Raw genomic sequence first — 24,631 nt, forward strand, 5'->3', positions numbered from 1 at the left:
ATCCTTGGAAGACAATGTCCGCCTCTTGGGCAAAGGGCAGGCTTGCGTACAGCCTTGAAAGAGAAGAGATGGTTTATCCGTTTGAGCAAAGGCAGGTAGGTGTTCCTACTGCCCATTACTAAAGATGTATTTCCTAAGTTCACTGTTCCCTTTCTGTGATGTCACCTGGTGTGTGTGCAGATGCCATCTGGCCTTCCTCACATCACCCTGTGAGAACTGAGGCTCAGAGAACTGGCATCAAAATGGTGACGCTCCACTCTATGATGTAATAAATTCTCCTGACTGGAATGGGGCAGGAAGAAAGGGGCAAGCAAAGGAAGGAAAGAAAAGACACAGTTCCCAAGGCCAGGGCAGGTGTAATCAAGGACCAGGTTGCCTGCTTAACAGTGGGCAAACCTGAATTCAAGGTCCAGCCCTGGTCAGATAGGACACAGAACTTCTCAAGAAAGCAGAGCTGGCCGGTGCCCACAAGCCTTGCTATCACAGTAAGGAGGGCTGAGGGAGAGACTATGGGTGGCTCATTTCTGCTTCACAGGCTCATGCCAGCAAGGATCTTTAATTGGTGTAGATTTCCCGACTTGGACTCACATATGCCAACTGCCATTAGTGACTCCATCTCTGAATCCAAGACTGCTTACATAATCTTCCTCATCCTGGGCCATAGGATGAAGCTTCACATTCTTGGCCACAGGGCCTGCTCTAAGTTGGGCAAAAGAGACTCATCCAGTCTGTAAACAAGAGCTTAGTGTGAGCCTGAGGCTGCTGGTGGCCACCTTCACTACCTTTGGGGAGAGACTCCGGAGCCCACAAGCAGAGCAGACAGAGAGAGAAATCACGGTTTCCTTTCAGTCAACTCACCTTATCAGCTCTGGGAACCAACAAATTCCACTTAATTAAGAGATTTCTGTTAGGGAGGCTGTTAACAACAGCATAGGAAATGGAGTAGCCAAAGAACTAAATACATGACCCATGGACATGAACTAAGGGGGAGGGATTGACAGAGGGAATGGGGAGTGTTGGGTGGAAGGGGCAAAGGGGGAAGAATTGGGACAACTGTAATAGCATAATCAATAAAATATATTAAAAATAAAAAATAAAAAAATTTAAAAAAAAAAGATATTTCTGTTAGGAGTTCTGCACCTTGCAGCTGCAAGTGCTCTGACAATACTGTGGTATTCCAGGCCGCCCCAGGCAGGACCCGTCCACCTAATCACTTTCCTCCAGTAGATGTCACCACTGCTCAAAACACCGGCTCAGTGTTCCCCAAAGCCTGTCCCTTTCTTTTCTGCTTTCACACCACTGATTACATTTTTCTTTCATGAAGGCCTACCCACTCTTCAAGGCCAAAATTCTGTCTCTTCCTCCACAAAGCCTTCCTGGACCATTAGTCTCAAGGAGCATCAAGTGCCATGTGGCAGGTTTCTGCCTTGTCAGGTTTCCCTCCTCCGGACTGCTGGATTGGAAGGCCCTGGAGGACAAGAACTATGTACCTTAATATCTACCTCCTCTATAAAGCACATTGTGTGCAGTGTATTTGATGAATAAACGTTGCATAAGAAAGCATGACTCCCTGGCCCTAATGAATTTATAAAGTTAATAACAAGAAAGACATAAAGCCTGTCAACAGACTAGAAATTTTGTGTGTGGCTGTAAGTATGCACACATGCAAATTTCCCTCATCATTCTTAGTAAACCACAGGGAGGCAAACAGGGTAAAGATAAATATAGAACATCCTCCCCCTTATTAAAATAAAACCTGCTTTCCATCCCAAGGATATTCCAGAAGGAAACTCTCCATCTACAGCAGTGGCACTAGAAATCTAAGCAAGAGAACCCCAAGAGCAAGGTCAAACCAAGGGGGAAACTGGGCCACAGGGTGTAGCCAGACATCGCCATGAAGTGGCCCTTCACAGAGGTAGCTGCAATTCTGCTAGAGAGACAGAAAGGCGGAAAGCTTCCAAACAGGGTTGCCTGCCTGCGCTGCCCCTTTAGGTCCCATTCTCATAGAGCCTGACTGCCTCAACAAGATGGAAACAGATGTCTCTTTGAGAGTTCTTCCATTACCAAACTCTTGAGAACATGTTGGACTCAGGGGCCTCTCTCTCTCCTGCTGCCCTTCACATCCTGCATCTTCTCATGCCAAGCCCTTCTCGGCCTGCAGCACTGGCCCCGCTTTTTCCATCTCCTGACAGGTCAGCAGGGACTGGGGCTACTGGGCTCCTTCTTGCCTCAACTCTTGCTGAGATACCAGGCCCTGGGGCCAACCGTGACTGCTCTCCTCTTCCCCTTCCACCAGGTTCCAGGACTCCAAACATCTCCCATCCGTTCCCACTTCCCAGGCCCTCAGACTCTTTCACTAACACCAGGCCGACCTTCTTCACACTTCACCAGTCATTAAGAAAAACTTGGCCTGGGCTCCCCACTGCTTTTAGTGCCTTCAGTGGGCCCCTCACCTTGCTAACTTCTGCTCTCACCACATCCTGGCCACCAGTTGTGCTTTGATCCTGCTGGCCCCTCTGCAGGAATTACCCCCACCCTCCTCCAAATACTCTCTCGTTGAGCCTGGCTCTAGTTGCTGCCATGAAACCTCTGGTACTCACTCCGGTCAGAGCCCCTCTCCCAGCTGTCCACTGGATCACCCACTTCACTCTGCCTTTCTGTGGACAGGCCCATCTCCAGGACTGAGAATAAAGCCCTTGGAGACAGGACCCTGAGGGTAGTCATGTTTCTCTCACGGCGCCTCACATGCTTTGTACAAAACACAAGGCACCTTTTATAACCGTCTGAAGAGAGAAAACATTCCTAGCTCCTAAAATGTGTACTCTTCCTATGAATGAAAACCAACCAACCAATCCAAAAAACCAGGTTGTTCTTCAAAGGGGGTCCTAAGATCTTCTACTAATGTGCCGCACATTTTAGGGCCTAGCATGTCAGCTGAATGTAGAAATGAATGAAAGCATGAATGAATGAAATGTGGGTAGCCATGCAAGGCACTGACACTGAAGGTGCTCCTACCAGTTACATCCCAGATTGTTGGCATTTACATGCCCCTCCCAGTAGAGAAGTAACTACTAACTATGATTTCAAAAGTAGTTTCTTTGGCAAATCCTAGCCCTGGGGTTTATTTCTCTCCACACAAAACAAGGGTTCCCTTCTACAACTCACAAGAGACTCAGACAAGAGGGCCTGCAGCCAAATACTTGGGCTCCCCATGGGGGCCTTGCTGTGCATGGTGTCAGGTTACAATCAAGTCCAGGTGGAAGTGCCTTGCTCCTTGCTCGGAGTCACATGTACTCCTTCTGACTTTTTAAATTACACACTTTATCAGTTTCTCCTGCTTCTCTAAGAAGAAGGGAACAAACCAACTCAGGGAAACTGACAGAAAAATGACAGGGAGCCACTGGCATTTGTATTTTTACTTGTGGTTTCTGTTCATTTGTTGTTTTTGCTTTTTTATTTTTATTTTTTTCCTAAAAAGAAAAAAACACAACCAGGGCAATGTATATGACAGTGTCAGGACAGTGGGGGAAAGAGAAAGGTCAGAGACGTGGAAGGCTAATAAAAAGTGGGTTTTGAATCATATGGAACAGTCCACCGAGTTGTGTCAGGGGCCTCATGAGATGACCAGTTACTTTGGCATGCGTGTCTGGTGCCTGGCCTCCTGATCTTCCCTTCAGACACCCAAGGTCAGTGAGAGCTGGCCACACCCTGGATTTCTGCGAAAGACAAACTAGGACTTGACAGAGACACAAGACAATGTAGTCCTTGGCTTTGTGCGAAGGTATCACACCGAAGTCTTTCTTGCCTAACAGAAGAGTCTGGAAGTGTGAGGGTCACAATGGGACACACTTTGGCATCACAGTGAACTCCAGACAGCCACTCATTCACGTGCAGACATGGCCTTCACTACCCACACAGGCACCTGTCCAGACATCCCCAGGCAGTCTGGGATGAGACGCATGACAGTTCCTTCCTAGCCACAGTTCAACAGTGGTGTCCATTCTCCAGTCTTGCTCTGTCGCCTGTAGCAGGAGATTGGGATCCACCTGTGTTTCAGCTCAGCACTGGACACTGCTTCCAAAGAAGCTTGGCCATCAGGATCCACACTGAAGGTCTCTCGAGTTTTTCTGACTTTTATGCCAATCTCAGAGCAGAAAATTCATCCATACCCAGCCATGCGTGGCAAACAGGAAAGCAGAGTGATGGCTGGGCAAGAAAGAGCCAATAAGTAGCACACTGCAACACCAGAGTGCATTCAAGAAGGGGAGGGGGCATACAGCAAGCTGTTGCCCCAAGTCACAGTTTAGGGGAGGCACTAAGCCTGAAGGACACAACCAGGTCTGCCAGTTTGACACCTCACGCAATGGGGCCCGCTGGTTGTGGTTCCTGTGTGGAGAGTGGTGGGTTTCCTGCCCTGCTGTGGCCCCTGTCCCTGCACGGAGGCCAGGTTACATCTCAGTGGCACAGTCCTGAGGAGCACCACGCTGGCCGGCCAGCCAGGCCATAGTCCTCAGCCCCTCTGCTGATGGGGCTCTGGGTTCCACAGGAAGGCCGCTGGGAGGGAGGGAGCAAGGGAACGGGGCTGCATTCTGCTAGGAGAGGTTCAGGGATGAACTACTATGGGCTGGAGGGAGCTATGGCCCAAAACACTGCAGAGCCGAAAAGAATGGGATAAATATCAGAAAAATGACAGCAGTCTTTTCACTAGTTTAAAAACAGATTATTGTTGCTATTGTTCGGTTTTGTTTCTTCCTTTTAAAACCACTCAATTTTAAAAGGCGAAGGGGCTGGGAGATTCAGACCCTTTCACTCTAATCCTTTCTGGGCACCAGGCGGCTTCACGCCCACACCGGTGCTCTCTCCTTGCCTGGGTTACAGCCACCCAAGCCAGGGCGGGGCGGGGAGAAGGCTGGTTCTGCTTCCCATCAGCAATTCCTTCTCCCCATCAAACCAGAACCAGAGAATGGGAAGTCCAAAGACTAAAGTGCAGAGAATTCCGCAGAGCGGGAGGCCTGGCACTGAGCACTCTGGGAAGGAACGGGGGCAGGGTCGGCCCACAGCGGCCGCTGTGGAACAATCACTGACCATCGTGAAGGAAGCCTGCAGGGCATAGTCCCCTTTCCCTTGGACCCTGCTGACACTTCTATCTGGGACTGCCCACTGTCCGCAGCTTCCCAAGGAAAGTTCTGGTCTGAAAGATATGGTCCATGAAGGGAGAAAATTTGTTATGAACATCCCTGGTTGGTCAGGGACAGGAAGGTGGCAAGAGGGGGAAAGTGCATGATATAAAATCTGTGAACCCCAGGTTTCAAGAGCAGGGATACATGAACAACTCAAAAGGCAGTCTCTCCTGGGGAAGGTGTGGTGAAGGTGGTCGGGATCCTACCAGTGTCGCCTGCCGGGGGACGGCACCCCTCTGGGTGCGGGAGGAGCTGTGGAGTAGGAGCAAGAGGAAGAAAGCCCGGGCTGGCGCTAGGGTGTGTAGGCCGGGGGCGGCTGGAATTGGTTGATGACCTCATATTCCGAGGGGTAGGGCTCGGTCTCCTCCATCTCAGAGAGCAGCTCCAGGGCCTGCTCTTCCTCCTCCGTGGGGTAGTGGCGCAAGAGGTTGGCTGCTGTGGCCAGGATTGAGGCTCCACCAGCTCCTGCCACCAGGTAGAAACTAACAGCAAACGTGACATACACCTGGGAACCATGATACTTCTTATGTTGCTGCTGCAGGGCCAGGATGAGTTCGGAAGCCCAGTAGGAAAAGCCGATGACGGTAGCACACTGCAGGACTGGGGGACAGAGGGAGAGCACAGAAAGGGCGTTAGCAGGCACCCTGCCGCTGGGATGCTTGAGGAACCACCTGCAGCCTCTCCACCCAAACCCCAATGTCAGAGATCCTGCAAGCCCTGGGATCCTGCAAGGGGGAGCTCTCTAGGTCATGAGGTTCTTAGGCTGAGGTGGGGAACAGATGCCTGACCACATCCGGGCCAGCCAGAGTCTCTAGGTCCTAAGAATCTGGAATTGAAATATGAGGGCTGCTAGAAATCACTAAGTGTTTGAAAGGAACAGACAAGGTCATGCATTCTAGCAGTTGGAGTTGGCACCACCAGCAATCAAATCAACAGCCAGCCTGGTCATGGCAGAAGCTAGTCTGCAGGGAAGCAAAAAGGGGAGGAAAGGATCTGATGAGACCGTGCTCTCCAGGGGAGACACAGTGAAGACACTCTGCTCCCTTCCTTGCTCATTCCAGGTCCTGGGAGCCTGGCTGAGCCTCAAGCCCATGGAGAGCTGTGAGATATCTTGGGGAATTCTAACACTATTCCCTCTCGGCAGCTTGGCCAGGTGCACAGGCAAATGTTGAAAGCAAGCTGCTGTCTTGCCCTAGTGCTCTTGAAAACGCTAGAGTTGCAATGAGCATCTGGACTGGTGTCTGCTCAGAGAAACCCTGCCATCCCCGCCTGCAACTCCAGGCGGGTTGCCCCTGCCCCGTGGCAGTTCCTCCCCACTTGGAGCAGGCCTGGGCTTACCTGTGAGGATGTGGGCAAAGGCATAGCGACGGGTGATTTTCAGGGCTGGATGCTTGGGCCCAAAGACATCCAAAAGGAACGCAGAGAGACTACACAGGATACCCAGGAAGCAGAAGGCAGCAATGACCCGCAGGAGCAGTACTGTCTGGAGATTCATGCAAAAATCTGCAGGGGGAGAACCAAATTTTCAGGACCCCAAGCATCACCCCAAAGCAGGAAGTCCCCACCTGAGAGTTTGTTCCCCTCAGTCATAGTCCTAGAGAGTCAGGTGACTCCTAGGGAGAGCAGTCATAACTCCTGCTCTCAGCTGGCCTACAGAGTAGGTAGAATAGTACCCGAATTAGCAGACAGGAACGCTGGTCATTACTCCCATGCACTCAATTTCTTCCCTTCCAACAAAACCAGTCTAAGTGCAGACCTCCACTTTGTTGTATTTGCCACAGTCTTCTAACCATTTTTAAAGACTCTGACAATTAATCTGACATGTCCATGCATTCTGCTAAAGCATGCTCTGTGCTGCAGGAAGAGCTACTAACTACTGAGCTGAGATGGCCAGAGAGGCAAGGCCAGAGGCTGATTAGTGTCGATTCTCTATCCAGCCACTCATTCACCCCATTGTGTTAGTCATTTAGAAAAACGTATCCTTACAAGAAAGTACTAAATAGGTTAGGAAAGATGGTAGGTAGGAGCTTAACATTTATTTTTGTTTGCTCCCTGAACTCTACCTAAAACAAAACAAAAAATTTTAAAGGCATAAACCCACACAAAAGGGAGAGGGGCAACACACAATTCTGGAAACTGGAAAGCAAAGGGACTTAGAACTGACTTAGAAGACCAGGTAAGCCGAAGCGTCAGCTCAAAGTGGGAAAGCTAAAACATGACTAGATTTACACCACAAAATCCTGAAAGGCTCAGAAACTGACAGCACCAAATACTTTTTAAATGAGGGCAAAGCTGTTGAGGGGTGCACACTCAACTGAAATAAGGAAGGAAAAAAGATGCTGAAAAAGGAAACCCAACATTCAGAGTCCCCAGGGTCATGGTGAAAGGGGAGCCCAGGATGACATCTGTATACCAGACACGTAGAGCATCTAGATTTCCTTCTAGGACCATAATACCATTCTCATTTCTTTTAAATTTTGTCTAGACAACACTGTCAGACCCCTTTCATATCTACGCAAACTGCCATATCTCCCAGAAACACATAGACAGAATAAAGGCTGATCTAAAAAGAAGCCATTGTAAGCCTCAATAAAAAGTAGGAAATGTGCCTTAACCTCCTCTCCCTCTGCTATTCCAGCTACTGGCAAGGTCTGCTTTCATTTAGGTCATGGGTCATCAAGTGATTTAGGAAACTCTGAAAAGGGCTGGCAGGATGTAGACTACAGGCTCCCTTCCTGAGTCTTGTCCGCAGGTTGAGAGACTGGGAGACAGTGGTCATCACTCTCCAGGGCACATCACAGTCACCAGGGTAATGGCTGGAAGCATATTCCCAGGCCCCAGGAATTCCGAGCTCTCAGTCTAGAGCAAGGCCTAGGAATCTGGATTTTAACAAACAGCCTAGGTAATTCCCATGCAGGTGACCCAGGCCTTCCACTCCAAGAAACATAAATCCTGGACCTAAAAGAAGAGGGACTGAGAAGAAAAGTCCAAGAACCCAAGGAGGAGGCCTGAGGCCAACAAAGCAGACTCAAACCAAGAAACATTGGCATCATGGGGTCTTGGACAGAACTTAGACCACAGAACCAGAGCAGATACCAGGAGACTCTGGGCCTTTGTGACAGCATACATTCCCTGCCTCAGGCTCAGAATTCTCTAGGCAGATGGTGGCTGAGCCCACCCTAGACTCATGCCCCCGTGATATGGCTTTAGGTCGTCCAGCAGGCTGCCCACAGAGCTATCTGTCACTCTGGTCAGCTGACCATCTGTTTTGGGCCCAATCATCCAGCCTAGTGTTTGCTTACTCCCAGAAAACCTGCCTGTGTGATAGCTCTGCCAGAAACCAGTCCCAGCCTCCATTTCGTTCAGCCTCATTTAGCTTAGAGATCATGCTGTGGACCTGCAGGAGGCTTTGGTGAAGAAAAAGCTCCTGGAGACAGGGACTGTCTCCTGGGTTTACTCTGAATATTGTTAAAAGCTCTCTGAGGCAGTTCTTTGTGGTCCACATGACATGAGGCAGGGATGGAGCAGGACAAAAGTCTTCTTCTAATGCTCCCAAGAATAACTTGCCAGCAGCAGGGTGCAAGGGCTTACAGCACACTCCATTCCACAGCGGACTGTGTTCAGATTACTTCATGTGGCTAGGCACTTGGAGTAGGGCTTTCCTGTGGTTCTTAAAAATCCACTAAGTTTTAACTTAACCACTAGGCTTAACTGAAAAAAAGTAATACCCAGTAAGGCTTCAAAGCTACTTTCTTAGACTGCATAGTAAATACAGGAAGTTCATTTTATTATTGTCCTTAAAAATGTACACCTAGCCCTCGCTGGCGTGGCTCAGTGGATTGAGCTTCGGCCTAGGAATCCAAGGGCAGCAAGTTCAATTCCTAGTCAGGGCACATGCCTGGGTTGTGGGCCCAATCCCTAGTTGGGGGCATGCAAGAGGCAACCAGTCAGTGTTTCTTTCCCTCTCTTTCTCCCTCCCTCCCCTCTGTTTAAAAATAAATAAAATCTTTTTTAAAAAATTTTTAAAAACGTACATCTATTATATGAGGGGGGGACTCAAAAAAACCCAGAATTTATTTTAAAAGTGCATATTTATTCTTACATGTTTAAATTTCAGTCACCTTCAAAGTAGTCTCCATTTTATGCAATACACCTATGGAGACTTTTTTCCATTGCTCAATACAGTTTTTGAACTCTTCAACTTTAATGCCTTTTAGTGCTTTTACTGTTTTTGTTTCACCTCTTCCACATCAGCAAAACACTTCCCTTTGAGGGTTCTTCATGTGAGGAAACAAAAAAAGGCTGCCCAAGGTAAGATCGGGTGAATAGGGAGGGTGGGGCACAGAGGTATTACAGTTTTTGGTCAAAGACTGCTGAATACTCAGCGTAGTGTGGGCAGGTGCGCTCTTAAATCACCCATCATGAAATGGGCAAAAGCGTTGAAACAGTCTTCAAAAAAATTTCACTAAAGCCAAAGAAATGCAGTCTCTCACAACGCCAGCCTCTCACAGAGATGGGTTCCTAGAACACATACCTAGTGGGGGAAGCCTTTACTACCAGGCATCTGCCCTCCAGAAGGTAATACCAGTTTTTGGGGGGACCTCCCTTGAATACTCTCCCACTGTGTCTTGTGTTTCATAATACACGTATTTTAATAATAAGGAAGAGTAGTACATGATAAAAAGTTTCAGAGAGAACATCTCTCTCTTCCAGATGTTGAACTGCCCCTGCCAAGAGACAAACATTGTTGGCAGTTTCTATTGTCCCCTCCAGGAGTAGCCTATGCACACTACATTATCTTAAAGATTTTATTTATTTATTTTTTTAGAGAGAAGGGGAGGGAAGGAGAAAGAAAGAGAGAGAAACATCCATGTGAGAGAGAAATATCAACTGGTTGCGTCTCATACACATTTGACTGGGGACCGAACCTGCAACTCACACATGTGCCCTGAGCAGACTGTGGCCGTTTGCATTGCAGAATGACACCCAACCAACTAAGCCACACTGGTCAGTTACCACTCTATGCAGCTCAGATGAGGGATTAGAGGCCAGAGGAGATTAAGTGACTTCTTTCAGGTCTCACATTACAGAGCTAGTCTCCAAACCCAGGACAGGCTCTCTTGCATTGTGATGCTCAGAATCACCAAGTCCTAGAGTTAGCCATTTTATCTTTCCCTGATGGGGATAATCCATCAAATCCTAAAACACTGCATTTGGTCAAAAGTTAGTATAAATGCTCTCAGAGCCACCCTCATAGCCAACAGCCGCTAAGCACAAGAGGGGAACAACTGGAAGCACAAAATCCCTTCCAGGCAAGACAGGTTTGGGACGTTAAAGAATGAGAAGTGCACATACTGAGAATTACTGAGCAAAAACTGGTTGGTGTGGTCTAAGCTACTGTAGCCATCAGTCTGGCTCTGGGAAGCAATAGGGAAACCAGAAAGGCAATATGTGGTACCTAGAGCACATCACTTAACTGCCCTTGGTCTCTGCTCTCTCATCTGTCATACGGAGGCTCAGCAGTGTTAACTGCCCCAGCCCCTCCACACTGGCCACAGCAGTGTCAGTCCTGGCATGCCCTTCCTGTTCACAGCCTGTGTGGGCCAGAGAAAAAACCCACTAAAGCCAGACTAAGGATGTGCCCCATCAGAAGTTTGATGGGGTATAAACAAGGGGCTTTTAACTCAAATTCAAACAAGTTTTTTGTTTTAAATCCTCACCTGAGGACATTTTCTTTTCATTGCTTTTTAGAGAGAGAAAAAGGGAGAAAGAAAGAGATATTAATATGAGAGAGAAGCATGGATTGGTTGCCTCCCAGACAGGGAACCGTATGTACCAGGACCGGGTATTGAACCTGCAACCTGAGCAAGTGTCCTGTCTGGGAACTGAACCCACAAACTTTCTGTTATGGTAATGACCCTCCAATCAACTGAGCCCCACTGGCCAGGCCCAAACAGGTTTTGTCTCAATGTGACTGCCTTTCCCCACTCCAAAAACTGTGAGTAAACCATCGGGCTTAGTAAGAAAGCCAAGTGTGAATTTCCCTGGAGCGATGCTAATAGATACCCCAGGAGCCTGCCCCAAAGCCCAGGTGGTCTCTCATGAGACAGAGGATCTCAGTGCACAGAGAAGAAAGAGGATGCTGGACATGCTTAGAGCTGAGCTCATCCTTCCCTGCCAGACATCAGTGTGGCAGAGCAGACCATGAATATCTGTTTCCTTGAGAGGACAGAATCCCCCAATATTGCATAGGTATTATTTCACTTGTGGGGAGAAAAGGCACATGGGGCAAGGTACCCATTTTAAATTCAAACCATATATGGGCTTCTGCCAAGATGGAGGAATAGGTAGATATGCTTTGTTTCCTCGCACAACCAAAAGAAGGGTAACAACCAATTTAAAAACAAAAAACAACCAGAACTTCCAGAAAATCAAACTATATGGAAGGCCGACAACCAAGGAATTAAAGAAGAAACATTCATCCAGACTGGTAGGAGGGGTGGAGAAGGGCAGATGAGGAGGAGAGGACGACTGGCAGACCAGGTGGTCCCACATTCAGATTAGGATAAACCACGGGGGACAACTGGGGAGTCAGACAGACCACATAACCCAGGGTTCCAGTGCCAAGCAAATAAAGCCTCAAGAATCTCTGGCTGTAAAAACCCATGGGGGTTATGGTGGTGGGAGAAACTGCCAGTCTCACAGCGGAGTCCCTCAAGGGGTCCATAGGGTCCTAGAACGTACACAAGCCCACCAACCTGGGAATCAGAACCTTAAAGGGCAGAATCCATTTGTGGGAAGTGAGGGAAGTGACTGAAAGTGGGGTAAGACCCCAGCAAGCGGTATTATTCTATTCCCTTTCTGACCCTGACCCCGCAGACAGCGCCACAATGCATGTAAGGGGGTTGCCCCGCCCTAGTGAATACCGAAGTCTCCACCTCTTACAACATAACAGGTGCACCATGACAAAGAAATGTAGCCCAAATGAAAGAACAGATCAAAACTCCAGAAAAAGAACTAAGTGATGAGGAGATAGCCAGCCTATCAGATTCAGAGTTCAAAACACTGGTAATCAGGATTCTCACAAAAATGATTGAGTATGGCCACAAAATAAAGGAAGTGAAGGCTATACAAAGTGAAACAGAGCAAAATATAAAGGGAACCAAGAGTGAAGAGAAGGAAACCATGACTCAAATCAACAACTTGGAGCAGAAGGAAGAAATAAGCATTCAACCAGAACAGAATGAAGAAACAAGAATTTAAAAAAATGAAGAGACTTATGAACCTCTGGGACAACTTTCAACATTCCAACATCCAAATCATAGGGGTGTCAGAAGGAGAGGAAGAACAAGAAATTGAAAACTTACTTGAAAAAATAACGAAAGACAACTTCCCCAATCTGGAGAAGGAAATAGACATACAAGTCCAGGAGGCTCAGAGAGTCTCAAACAAGTTGGACTCAAAGGGAAACACACCAAGACACATCATAACCCAAGGTTAAAGGTAAGGAGAGATATTAAAAGGAGCAAGAGAAAAACAGAGAGCTACCTACAAAGGGGTCGCCATAAGACTATCAGCTGATTTCTCAAAAGAAACCTTATAGGCAAGAAACCTTACAGGCAAGAAGTATCAAAGTCATGAAAGGCAAGGACCTACATCCAAGATTACTCTATCCAGCAAAGCTATCATTCAGAATGGAAGGGCAGATAAAGTGCTTTCCAGATAATGTCAAGTTAAAGTTCATCATCACCAAGCACTTATTATATGACACGTTAAAGGGACTTATTTAAGAAAAAGATCAAAACTATGAACATTAAAATGACAACAAACATGACTATCAACAACTGAACCTAAAAAACAAAAACAAACTAAGGAAACAATTAGAACAGGAACAGAATCACAGAAATGTGATCACATATAGGGATATCAGCGGGGAGAGGGAAGAATGGGGGAAAAGGTACAGGGAATAAGAAGCATAAATGGTAGGTATAAAATAGACAGGGAAGGTTAAGAATAGTATAGGAAATGGAGAAGCCAAAGAACTTACATGTATAACCCACTGACGTGAACTAAGGGAGGGGGGAATGCTGGAGGGAAAGGAGATACAGGGTGAAAGGGGATAAAAAGGAGAAAAAAAATGGGACAACTGTAATAGCACAATCAGTAAAATACATTTTTAAAAAAATAATTAATTAACTGATTAATTAATTAATTCAAACCAGTGGTGCAGTCCACCACAGTGTGATAAGATAATCCATTCTATCCTCCAGTTGTGCTGTTTATTTTTGTACCTACTGCTTGGATGTCCCCTCCAGCCACCAAGGAAAAAGGATGCTGCTGTGTAATAGGATCTCAAGGCACTGACTTTGCCCAGGGTCACTGGTGAGTCATAGGGGAGGACTTGTTTTGAAGGCCTGGCTCTTCCTGTCTACCTGCCCACTGCTCTCACCCCTTCCCACCCAAACAGGCTGCAGGCAGGAAGATTAAAGTGCTTCTGGCCAGGTCCTTTTTCCTGTCCCACCCCCTCTCTTCTCCTCCCTTGAGTCCTTTTGAATTGGAGGCACTTCCCTACCACCTAGAGCTTCTCAGCATCCATCCTCCCCACCTGCATAGCCTCTCCCCACTTTGACGTTAGCTTCCAGGCAGGCTTCTGACAAAGGACTCCAATAGGGTCCCCTAGCGCCTGGCCTGGCCCATCACCGCAGATACCAATGGTCCTAGCCAAGCTGCCTCAGAGGACAGGCCCCCCAAGACTTGGCAGTGCCAGCTGCATCAGTCACCACTCCTCAGGCACACTGGCCCTCTGGTTGGCCCTTGAACTTCCAATGGCTTGTTGTCAGTCATGATTCACCTGACTTCAAATCCCAGACTTCCTCACTCCCCAAAGGTGCTTCCCGGGGCTGCTGTCAGTGCTGCCCTTCACTGGCCGCACTTGAGAAGCAGAGAGGAATTAATGTGCAGAAGGAATAATTATCTAGAGCCCCCCTACTTGGGGCCACTAGAGACCTGGGCATATCTCTGCACCTGAGCCCAGGCTGAAGAGCATTGTGAGAAGCAGGCACCCCTGGGAAGCGGGAGAATTCAGGACGGAATTATTTGAGCCAGTCTGCATTTGCTAAAGCCTCCAGGGCTCTGAAGGAGGGTGAGTGGCTTTGCCTCAAGAGCATCCACTTGAGCCGAACACTGAAGTGATGAGGGACTTGGACGGCTCTGACAAAAGGAAAAGCTAGAGCTCACTAAGATGTGGGGTTAAGAGTAGAGGCCTTGCCATGCAGATCAGCTGTGCAGCCTTGAGCAAGTCACCTGACCTCCCTGAGCCTCAGACCACTGTGAAGCAGTGGTGATGACAGCCCCTACCAAATGAAGGTGATGTTTAGGAGAAACTGAAGGCAGGCATGAAGTGTACCAAGCACAATGCCTGTCACTCAGGCAGGGGGCAGAGAAACAGGAAGGTACTGTTCCAAAGCCTGCTGACCTGGCCTACTTCCTGCCACCTGCAGAGACCTAGTAGGGTCTGTTCTCCCTCTGGAAGCATCTGTAGGCACCAGGCATGGCTTCCATTATATTAGGACATCTGTGAGGCCCTGAGGATCAGCATCATCACACGGGAGAGCATGTCCAAAGCCCAACCACTACAGAGAAAAAGAAGAGAAGCAATCAAGGACCTCCTGATTCCTTGCCACCTTCTGTGATAGCTCATGAGGTGCCAATGTCAACTCTCTTATTAATGAACAAGTATTTCTAGCTGCAATGACCAAGGAGATGGCCAGAGATCAAAACTTTCCATGGTTAAGATCCCTAAACAGATGAGCAAACATAAAGGTTAAGGCAACAGGCTTTATATATAAAAATATATATGTGGACTCCAGCTGGGTAGGCCAGTTGGTTGGAGCATCGTCCCAATACACTAAGGTTGAAGGTTTAACCCTCAGTCAGGGCACTTAAAGTAGAAAAAAAAAAGTTCCAAAAGTATACATGTGATCAAAGAAGAACCTGCACCAAGAGTTTATTTTTATTTGTTACATGGTTTTGACAAGGATGCACACCAAAGTAGAATAACCCTGAGATCATTCCTATGAGAGCTGAAGTAAAACTAAGGATAAAAAACGTCATTTTATATTGAGTCAGTAGATGAGACAGATGCAGTTATACCACCCCCAAGCGAGTGGTGCTGGAGAGATGCGACTTCACTTCTCTGAGACACAGCTTCCTGGACTTCTGAAATAAGGACCAGGGATCACATTGCCTCTCCCTCCATCACATGACTTTCATGAGCCTCCCTAGGAATGATCTGAACAGGAGAAACATCGGGAACTCTGTCCCAATTTGTAGGTGACAACAAGCCCTTGAAACACTGAAATACCAGGGAATCCAGTGCAATGGTCTAAATGAAGTGATGGTGGCAGCTGTGCCTCAAAGAAGGCAAATAAGGGGAACATGCTAAGAGAAAAGCTATCCAGACTCAACTCCAGCTTGATGGCCTTTCTGTCATCACCTACATGCCAGAGAAAAAAATGCATGTCACAAAGCTTCCATCGTGTATGTAACTTCTGTCTTAAGGAGCCAACCCAGCAAAGACTATCATCAAGGGAGAGTCTGGAAACAAACCAGAAGCCCCCAACCTGTTCTCTAAATCATCCTAATCCCTCAAAAACTCTAAGGAGATGCAAAACAGTCAGAGAACTCTCAGAGATATATAACATTAGGCCACAAGGATACAGCTTTTCAGCTTAGACAAGTAGAAGTGGTATAAAATCCAAGGCACAGAGGAGAACTTGACCTTTTCACCAAACCCCAGTGTTTGAGTACTTAAAGAGATGACATGAAGATATCGAACATAAACGGCTTCTGAGACATGGGGCAGCAAACACCCGAAGCATATCACAGCCCGAGAGTGGTACTGGGAGAAAATTCAAAAACCTTCAAGAATGGTTCAAAGGACTGGGGGATGAAATAAGTCGGTGAGAAAAAGATGAGAACCTTATGTCACTCATACCTTATGGACACAGACAGCAATGTGGTGGCTACCAGAGGGGTGGGGGTGGGGGTGGAGGTAGCCTAATATATGGTGACAATAAATGGTTTGACTTTAGGTAGTGGGCACACTGTGCAATATACAGATCATGTATCACAGAAACGTACACTTGAAACCTTTATGATCCTACTAACCAAAGTCACCCCCCAAAAAAATTTTTTAAAAGACCGTGGGGGTGATGAACTGTGCTGGTACTAAGGGCTGTGGTGGGTCCACTGACCATTTTTCAGGTAAAACCCAGGCAGTACAGTCCTGCGCTAACACCACACAGTCTGTATACCCTCATTGCTGGAGAAAGAGAGGGGTGGGCAGGAGCAGCTATGGGGCTCCCTTGGACAGCAGCCACTGCCCCCCACCCAGGCTGTGGCCTCTCCTGTGTCAATAAGGTTACCAGTTCCCTCCCCCTTTTTCTCTGCCTACCAGGCTGGAAAGCATGAAGAGCAAAGAAACTTTGCCTCAGTCAGGCACAGATGTATGATTCCAAGAGCCAAATTCCAACTGTATTACTGAGGCTGGAACTGACTACTCCCAGTTACCTAAAAAGCCAGGCTCCCCTTTTCTATAGTAAAAATCCAACTACTGTAGAATTCAAAAATATATTTCAAAATCTAGCTTTATTAAAAGTTCTGTTTTCTCCATCAATCAGCTGCCCTAAAGAAGTCTTCGTATATCCCAGAGGTTCCTTAGAAGGGGATGGCTAATTTCAATATCCAGAACCCTAATGTTCTCTCGGTATACAGCTCCCTTCCTCAGGCAGAATCCTAAAATAGCAGCAGTCCAGATTAGTATGGTGTGAAGAGTAGGTGCTTGGTTGAATAACATCTAATAAACGAGAAGCCGGACCCCAAACAGAGCCACCTGGTGGGCATGAATACCAGGCAACAATGAGGCTGTTCCCTTCAACCAAATCTTGCCCTGGCTATCACAGCTCCAGTCTGCACTACATTCTGCTCCCCACCGAGAAGCCCGGTTAGCCCAGGAAGAAGAGGGGCCGGCAAGCGGCGGCCTCACCTTTCAGCAGGTCCGTCTGCACGTAGCCCAGCACATCGGAGACCCCCAGCTCCTGTCGGGAACAGGTGCCGCCGTGAATATGCAGCCAGGCAGGCTCGGCGAGGGCAGTGCACAGCGCCGTGATGGACAAGGCGCCAGGCAGGGCCGAGGCCAGGCTACGCTCCGGCTGCTTGGGCAGAGCGCTGCCTCCCGGGCTCCTCCGCCGGCGCCCGCCGGGCACCCCTGCGCCTCCGGGGGCGTACATGCCCGGGGCCGCCCGCCGTCGCTCCGGGGTCGCTGATGCTCGCCGCCGACCTCCGCGGAGAGCGCAGAGTCTGCCTGTTCCAGGGAGGATGCCGGTAAGGAAGGTGCAGGGCTACCAGGGCCGACACCGGAGGCTGGGGAGGTTGGGACCAGGGACCGAGCGGAGACAAGAGGGCTGCAGGGATTCAGGAGGCGGGGACGGTGACTGGGTCCCTGGAGTGGAGGGTGGGGAGCGGAGATATGGGTTACCAGTGGGAGAGAGACCCGGACCCGGAGTCTCAGCCAGAGGATGCCGAGGGACGGAGGACTAGGCTGGGCCGCGGGGATCCGGGACCCAGGATCCAGGAACGGCGCTCTGGGATGCGACCTCTGCCTGATGAAGGCCCTTTCCCACACCAATCGGTGTTCCTCACCAGTCAGCAGGCCTCAGGGATGGCGGCGTTCCTTCCCGTCACAGGCTCCTCAGCAGCCCGAAGCCGAGCGATCCCAGGCCCTAAAACCAAACACCCAGACCGACCCGAGTCGGACCCACTTCCGCTTCCCCTTCCTCTGCCTCCGCCTCCTCCCGCTCCCCGCCCAGTCTCCGCGAGCGCTACAGGCTGACGCATCACCGCCCCCCTGCGTGGGGCCTCACGGGACTGGTAGTTCGATGGGGTCCCCCGACGCTTCACTTTGCGTTGGAAGTCGACTACAACTCCCAGGGGTAAATGCGGCAGCATTAGAGGGCACTTCATTTCCCAGGTGGACCCGGTCCTCGAGTGGAAGCGGCCGACCGGCCACCGGAGGCTCTGTCGCGGTCGCGGGAATCTGCGCGTTGGCACCCGCTGGTTGTGCTCTGCCCACCTTCTCCTCGTCTTGCTTTGCGTCAGCATGAAGGACTCGCTGGTCCTGCTGGGCCGTGTTCCGGCGCACCCGGACTCGCGCTGCTGGTTCCTGGCCTGGAACCCCGCAGGAACTCTGCTGGCCTCATGCGGGGGCGACCGCAGAGTCCGCATCTGGGGCACCGAGGGTAAGGCTCGGCCTGGGCGCGGGAGCCCGCCGCCGGGAGTTCCGCGTGCGTGCAGTGTGGATGCCGGGCTAGGGGTGCACCCAGGGAGAGTGGGGAGAGGCCACCTCGAGGTGGATTCGAGCAACTCCGAGACAGACTTTTCGGATCTGTACTAGAAGCAAAAACGTCAGCAGACAGCCTAGAATTGTTGAGGAAATTGCGATAGTTGTTGAGGTAGGAAAACAGAAGAGCAGTGGAAAGTGACCTGCAGAGTAATTTGCGACAACGGCAAAGTTTAAATTTTATCCCGAGGGTATTTGGGAACCATTGACTATTTAAATTAGGAGGTGACTCCCCATAGGGTCTGTTACTTATTCCTAAAAGCATATTGTTAAATATGCCCATTGGGATTGCTTGGCCTCCACCTTGGCTCCGGTGCTAGCCCCAACTGTCAGATGGCATTGATAGTGTTTCAGTGTCTTCTTGTACACCCAGCCCCATGCCTGGCCTGGCCTTTGCTTTTAGGTGACAACTGGGTCTGCAAATCTGTCCTTTCTGAAGGCCACCAACGCACTGTGCGAAAGGTGGCTTGGTCTCCCTGTGGCAATTACTTGGCCTCTGCCAGCTTTGATGCTACCACTTGCATTTGGAAGAAGAATCAGGATGACTTTGAGGTAACGGGGCAGGATGGGACCAGGATTGTTGCTCATTTGCTCTTCAGGGCTGATTGAGGAACTTGAGCCAGCCTGGGCCAGTGGGCTGTCAGGGGTCACTGTTGATTCTTGTCCCTCTTCCCTTTCACAGTGTGTGACCACTCTGGAAGGCCATGAAAATGAAGTCAAGTCAGTGGCCTGGGCCCCATCTGGCAACCTCCTTGCTACCTGCAGCCGAGATAAGAGTGTGTGGGTCTGGGAAGGTAAGTACAGGTCCCTCTAGGTGCAGTTGGGAGCCAGTGGACAGAACCCACTATGTGACCCTGACAGGGTTAGCTCATGGGCTCCTTTCTGTTTTCTTCCCGCAGTTGATGAAGAAGATGAGTATGAATGTGTCAGTGTCCTCAACTCCCATACACAGGATGTCAAGCATGTGGTCTGGCACCCAAGCCAGGAGGTAAGAGTCTGACAAATTATCTCAGTGGAAAGGAATTCTGGTATGGCAGGTTGTCCCCAAACCCTTTCTGCCCCTCAGCCTTAGCCTGGTTTTCACAGGAAGCTCTATCTGTGGCTGAGAGACATTAATCCCTGTTGTAAAGCTTCCTGGGACTGTCCTGTTCTAGCAGGGAGAGGTTTTGGAACCACAGGCAGTTCCTGGGACAAAAGTGCTGTGTTTTCCTGTGTCCCCAGCTATTAGCTTCTGCCAGCTATGATGACACAGTGAAGCTCTACCGGGAGGAAGAGGATGACTGGGTATGCTGTGCCACCCTTGAGGGCCACGAATCCACCGTATGGAGCTTGGCCTTTGACCCTAGTGGCCAGCGTCTAGCGTCTTGCAGTGATGACCGTACCGTGCGCATCTGGCACCAGTATCTACCAGGCAATGAGCAAGGTGAGGGAACAGATGCAGAGCTGAAAGACTCCTCTCCAAGAGATTGACAGTCCACTCAGGGGCTAAGACACAGATGAAGCACAGCAAGCTGGGGTAGAAGGAGAGATGTGCCATGAGAGGGCACCAGAGAGCTCTGGAAGAATCAAGGGAGGCTATGTGCAAAGGCTGTTTTCACTGGAATTTGAAGGGGTGTATACGATTTTAGGATTTTTTTTTAATCCTCAGCTGAGGATATGTTTTTATTGTTTGGAGAGAGAGAGAGAAACATAAATGTGAGTAAAAAACATCTATCGGTTACTTCCCGAACACACCCTGTCTGGGGATGAACCCACAACCTTTTTGTGCAGGGATGATGCTCCAACCAACTGAGCTACCCAGCCAGGGCAGTGTGTGTGGGATTTCAACACAAGAAGAGAACTCTAGGTGAAAACAATGGCATGATCAAAGGCATTAAAGATGGGAAAGCCTAGATCTACTCCAGGAGCAGTGATTCCTTTAGGTGAAGCATAGGGTATATAAAATGTTTGGGGAGAAATACGGTGGGTTGGACTGGCTTTTGGGTGGCCTTCAAAGGCAGGCTAAGTAATCGGACATAGTCTGCATGAAAAGGGTTTTCCTTGTGTTGTTTGTTTGTTTGTTTGTTTTAAAGAACAGGACATTTCCTTCTCAGAATTCTGTAAAATGCCAGTCTGGCCACAGTATGTAAGGCAGATGGGTGAGGATGGGGACAGGAACAAAGGTGAAGATTCATGATTGAGGGTTGGAGTGAGGGAGGGTAAGTTAGGATCTCCTCTGCAGTGGGGCATTTAATTTAGTTCTCTGAGGTGCCCGGGACACAGATGTGTCTTAAACTCAAGTCTGTCATGCAGGGGTGGCATGCAGCAGCTCTGATCCCAGCTGGAAATGTGTCTGCACTTTGTCAGGCTTCCACTCCAGGACCATTTATGACATCGCTTGGTAAGGCCTCCATCTCCTTTCCCCATCTCCACTCCACCACCCCGCAATTTGGAGACATTTTAGAAACAGACCTCTGCCCCCTTTGAAAGTGCACAGGAATAGAAAGCAGCACCTTTATTTCTTCAGAGCAGGCCAAACTGTCCACCATGCTGGCTTAGAGCTGGCTGGCACAGGTTCACGGGAGTCCAGAACAGACTCAGACCCAGGTTTGCCCCTGCATTAAGTTCCCAGGCAGTGAGGTAAGCATTAGCCTTTGCAGAATATCACACAGTATTGTACCATCCAGAAATATTCAATGAAATGATCCATGGCCAGGATTTTTATGTTTGATAACACTGACTCTACCCTTATAGAGTCAAGAAAAGCTAATACCATTCATATGAGAGAACCAGTCAGGGGCAGTTCTGGCCCTAAGAATCTATACCTAGGAAATAATCCTAAATAATGAAAATGGTTAATGTGCCTCTAAGCTTTATTTATATTAGCAAACATTTCAGAGTAACAGAAACAGACTTGATAAAATTCAATGGCCCATTATATCACTTTTTAAAAATGCTTACACAAACTTCATGACAAAGGAAATTGTTTATGTGAAGTGACAAAAGTATAATTCTGAATCTTACGTAGTTTTTTAGGTTAATTATATTGGGGGGGTAACCTAGATGGCAGCACTTGAATGCTTAGTGGGTGATGTCTGTGGCTGTATGTTAGGGGAGTTCCTTAATAAGAGATGTTAGCTGAAGCCCGAAGTTTGGGAAGAAAGCCAGCCAGGAACTCTAGAATCAGTATCTTATACTAACTTGCTGGGTTGGGGAGGGATCAGCCACCAGCACAAGCCCTGATGCACATGTTCCTCCCAGGTGTTCGCTGACAGGGGCACTGGCTACAGCTTGTGGGGACGATGCCATCCGAGTGTTTGAAGAGGACCCTGGCTCAGATCCACAACAGCCCACCTTCTCTCTGACAGCCCACTTGCCTCAGGCGCATTCCCAGGATGTCAACTGTGTGGCCTGGAACCCCAAGGAACGGGGGCTCCTGGCCTCGTGCAGTGATGATGGGGAGGTGGCCTTCTGGAAGTATCAGCGGCCAGAAGGCGTCTGAGCCACCTCTACTTTGGACAGAACCATGGTTTCCCAGAAAATGTCGTAAGACTTTTCCTAGCCCAAGTGGACCTGAAGGAGCAGCCTGACCTTCGTTTAACTTGGCTGTCTTCCAGTCAGACCTGGGTGGGCTTGCAGGGCCACAGAGTCTTCTGTTTCTCTCCTTTGCCATGGGGCCCTTTATGAACAACTACAGAACAGCAGTTCCTTGTAGTTATGCCACAGATTTTGCTTCCCTTTAGCTCACACTGTTAAAGTTGGGGTGGGGTACTACTTATAACCACCATATCCATGTGTAGGAGGGTTGTATCTCAGACCTTTCTGAAATTGTCAGCCTTAGAGGATTAATCCGAGTCCCAAGTCCTATTTATATAGTTAGCACATTCACAATTTAAAACATTTCCATAACGGGTTCTTTTCTGAAATAGGTCCTGCCTTCCTGATTTCCAAGGCTTTGCATTTAAGGCATTTGATAAATATTAAAGGAAAAATACTTTTAGTGTAGACTAAAGACACCTCTGCTTTCCCTTAAAAACCCTCATGTATCTTATGTCCCTGCGGGGAATGCCAAAAAAATAAACGAGGAAGGGTGTGAACCCTAAAAGGTAGAGTTGTTACTGATCACAGGCCATACACTCTCAATGAGGCTGAAAATTGGTTCTTGGGTGGAAGACAAAAAAACCTTAGAGACAATACCTTGTAGTCATCTAAGGGACCACAGTACACAACACACAGTATATCTGTGGTATTAAATTTTCATGGTGAGGGCAAGTAGGAAAAAGATAACTGATACAGCTCCTTAAGAAAAAAATGAAAAAAGGTAGAGAATTACTGCCATAGGCGATCCCTTCTGCCATCTCATCACACTCAAGTTGTCTTGTCACCTGATAAGGGTTTTGGCTTGAACTGTTCCCCAAAGCTACATCTTTCATTAATTTTTTATACCACAGATATAATGACCATAGACTCAAGAGACAGGTGCAGCAATACCAAAAGCCATGTTTCTCAAATGAACTCTGCAGATCGGATCTGCAGAGTTTGAGTGCCTAGGGGTTAGAGAGTCTTAGAGGTGAGCTGTTGCCATATTGGCAGGAGCCATGGCAGTGGCAACTAGTAGTGGTGGTCTTTACTGCCTTGCTCACAGCAAAAGTACTGCCTACTTCACTTAGAAATATCTTTTGAGAACCAGTACAAATTAATTGTATAAAATCTCGACACTTGGGAACACTGCCATGTCCTGTGACAATGGCAGCATGCAGACAGCACAATGAAGTGAGTCTTAAGGAAAAGTAGTTGTGTAGTTAAACTGCAAGCTGAATGAGCTATGTACCATTTTTACTTGTAGCAAATTACAGCATCAAAACTTCACTACTTGGAAGATGATTTCTGTGAAATGAATGAATCACTTCAAGGGCAACTGATGGCATTGCCAATGATCAAGCATTGAAGCAAAAATCAGAATTTTGGAAAACTTGGATAACCACAAGCTTGACATCTTTACAGTACACTCATACCTCCATACTCCTCAGCTTCAGAACTCGTCAAACCCCATGCTCATCATTTTGACCAGAAAAATTGTTTTGGCACTCAGCACTTGCTAAAACTCGTATCAGTCACCATGCCGCCTGGCAAGAGAAAATGCTTCATTGTTTGGTATGAGTTTTTGCATTCATCAGGAGTTCCAGAACAAATTAATGACGTGTATTGAGATACCACTGTACTTACGATTCTTCTGATGAGATTGGTGATACTAACAAATGCAGTTTGTATGATGAAATGTGTCAACATTTGGAAGATCTGCATGATTCAGTCAATCAGCATTTTCCAAATGATTAAAGTGTGATGTTACAAAATCATGGGTAAGAGGTAAGAGACGCGTGCTCTTAATGTAATGGTATAGGAAGCTCATTGATAAGGTTTGATTTCACATTGCACTTATGAAACTATCACTTGTGGAGTCTCAGTCTAGCATCAAAGAGCCAGTTTCTAAGGCTATTAAAAACTCCAATTGTATGCGAAAATCAGTTTTACTTCAACTTAAGTAATACACAATTGTAGAAGTTAACTACAAGAATCTGTCTTCTTTTAAATCAGGAGTGAGATACATAAAAATGTCACAGGCCACTCTTCCTGTATTTGCTTTAGAAGCAATTTTTTATAAAAATTCAACATAAATTAATCATTTTTAATACAGTTTTCAATTTGTAATATAGTAAATATCAGTGGATAACAACCTCTTTGGGGTTCTTAATTTTTATAGTGTAAAAGGTTCCTAAGACCAAATCATTTGCCAACAGCTAACCCAAGGAAGTTACCCTTGAGAATCATCTTTCAATTTTACGCAATTACTCCTACAGAACAGGAGGCAAGAATTTGAGGAGGAAATTTTGCAGATAAAGATCACAATATAAGTGTACCAAACTTGGGCCACGCCCAGCTGGTGCATTTCAGTCCTTCCCCTGCTTCCTCCTAGGGGGATAGCAGGTGGGGCCGGGCAGACTACAGATCTTGAGAAACTTCCAGCCTGTGATCTGTCCCTGCAGCTCAGTGTTAGTTCCTGCAGTGGTGGTGG

At 48.0% G+C, this 24,631-nt stretch overlaps 2 protein-coding genes across 2 annotated transcripts; one reads left to right on the forward strand and one right to left on the reverse strand.

Annotated features, from left to right (window-relative positions):
- Nucleotides 1–3,318: 3,318 nt before the first annotated feature.
- Nucleotides 3,319–17,997, reverse strand: TMEM127 (transmembrane protein 127). The gene is made up of 4 exons (XM_054585889.1): nt 17,883–17,997; nt 17,227–17,544; nt 6,519–6,683; nt 3,319–5,780 (listed from the first exon to the last, which is right to left on the reverse strand). Exons 2-4 carry the CDS (start codon nt 17,468–17,470, stop codon nt 5,473–5,475), a joined length of 717 nt encoding a protein of 238 aa, XP_054441864.1. The 5' UTR covers nt 17,471–17,544; nt 17,883–17,997; the 3' UTR covers nt 3,319–5,472.
- Nucleotides 17,998–18,206: 209 nt separating this feature from the next.
- On the forward strand, nt 18,207–24,173 carry CIAO1 (cytosolic iron-sulfur assembly component 1). Its single transcript, XM_054585901.1, has 7 exons — nt 18,207–18,478; nt 18,983–19,131; nt 19,262–19,373; nt 19,479–19,567; nt 19,801–20,002; nt 20,872–20,959; nt 21,820–24,173. Exons 1-7 carry the CDS (start codon nt 18,340–18,342, stop codon nt 22,058–22,060), a joined length of 1,020 nt encoding a protein of 339 aa, XP_054441876.1. The 5' UTR covers nt 18,207–18,339; the 3' UTR covers nt 22,061–24,173.
- Nucleotides 24,174–24,631: the final 458 nt, after the last annotated feature.

Source organism: Pteronotus mesoamericanus, unplaced genomic scaffold (genome assembly GCF_021234165.1).
Source record: "Pteronotus mesoamericanus isolate MK-2021 breed Mesoamerican mustached bat unplaced genomic scaffold, CSHL_Meso_final contig_121, whole genome shotgun sequence".
NCBI lineage: Eukaryota > Metazoa > Chordata > Mammalia > Chiroptera > Mormoopidae > Pteronotus > Pteronotus mesoamericanus.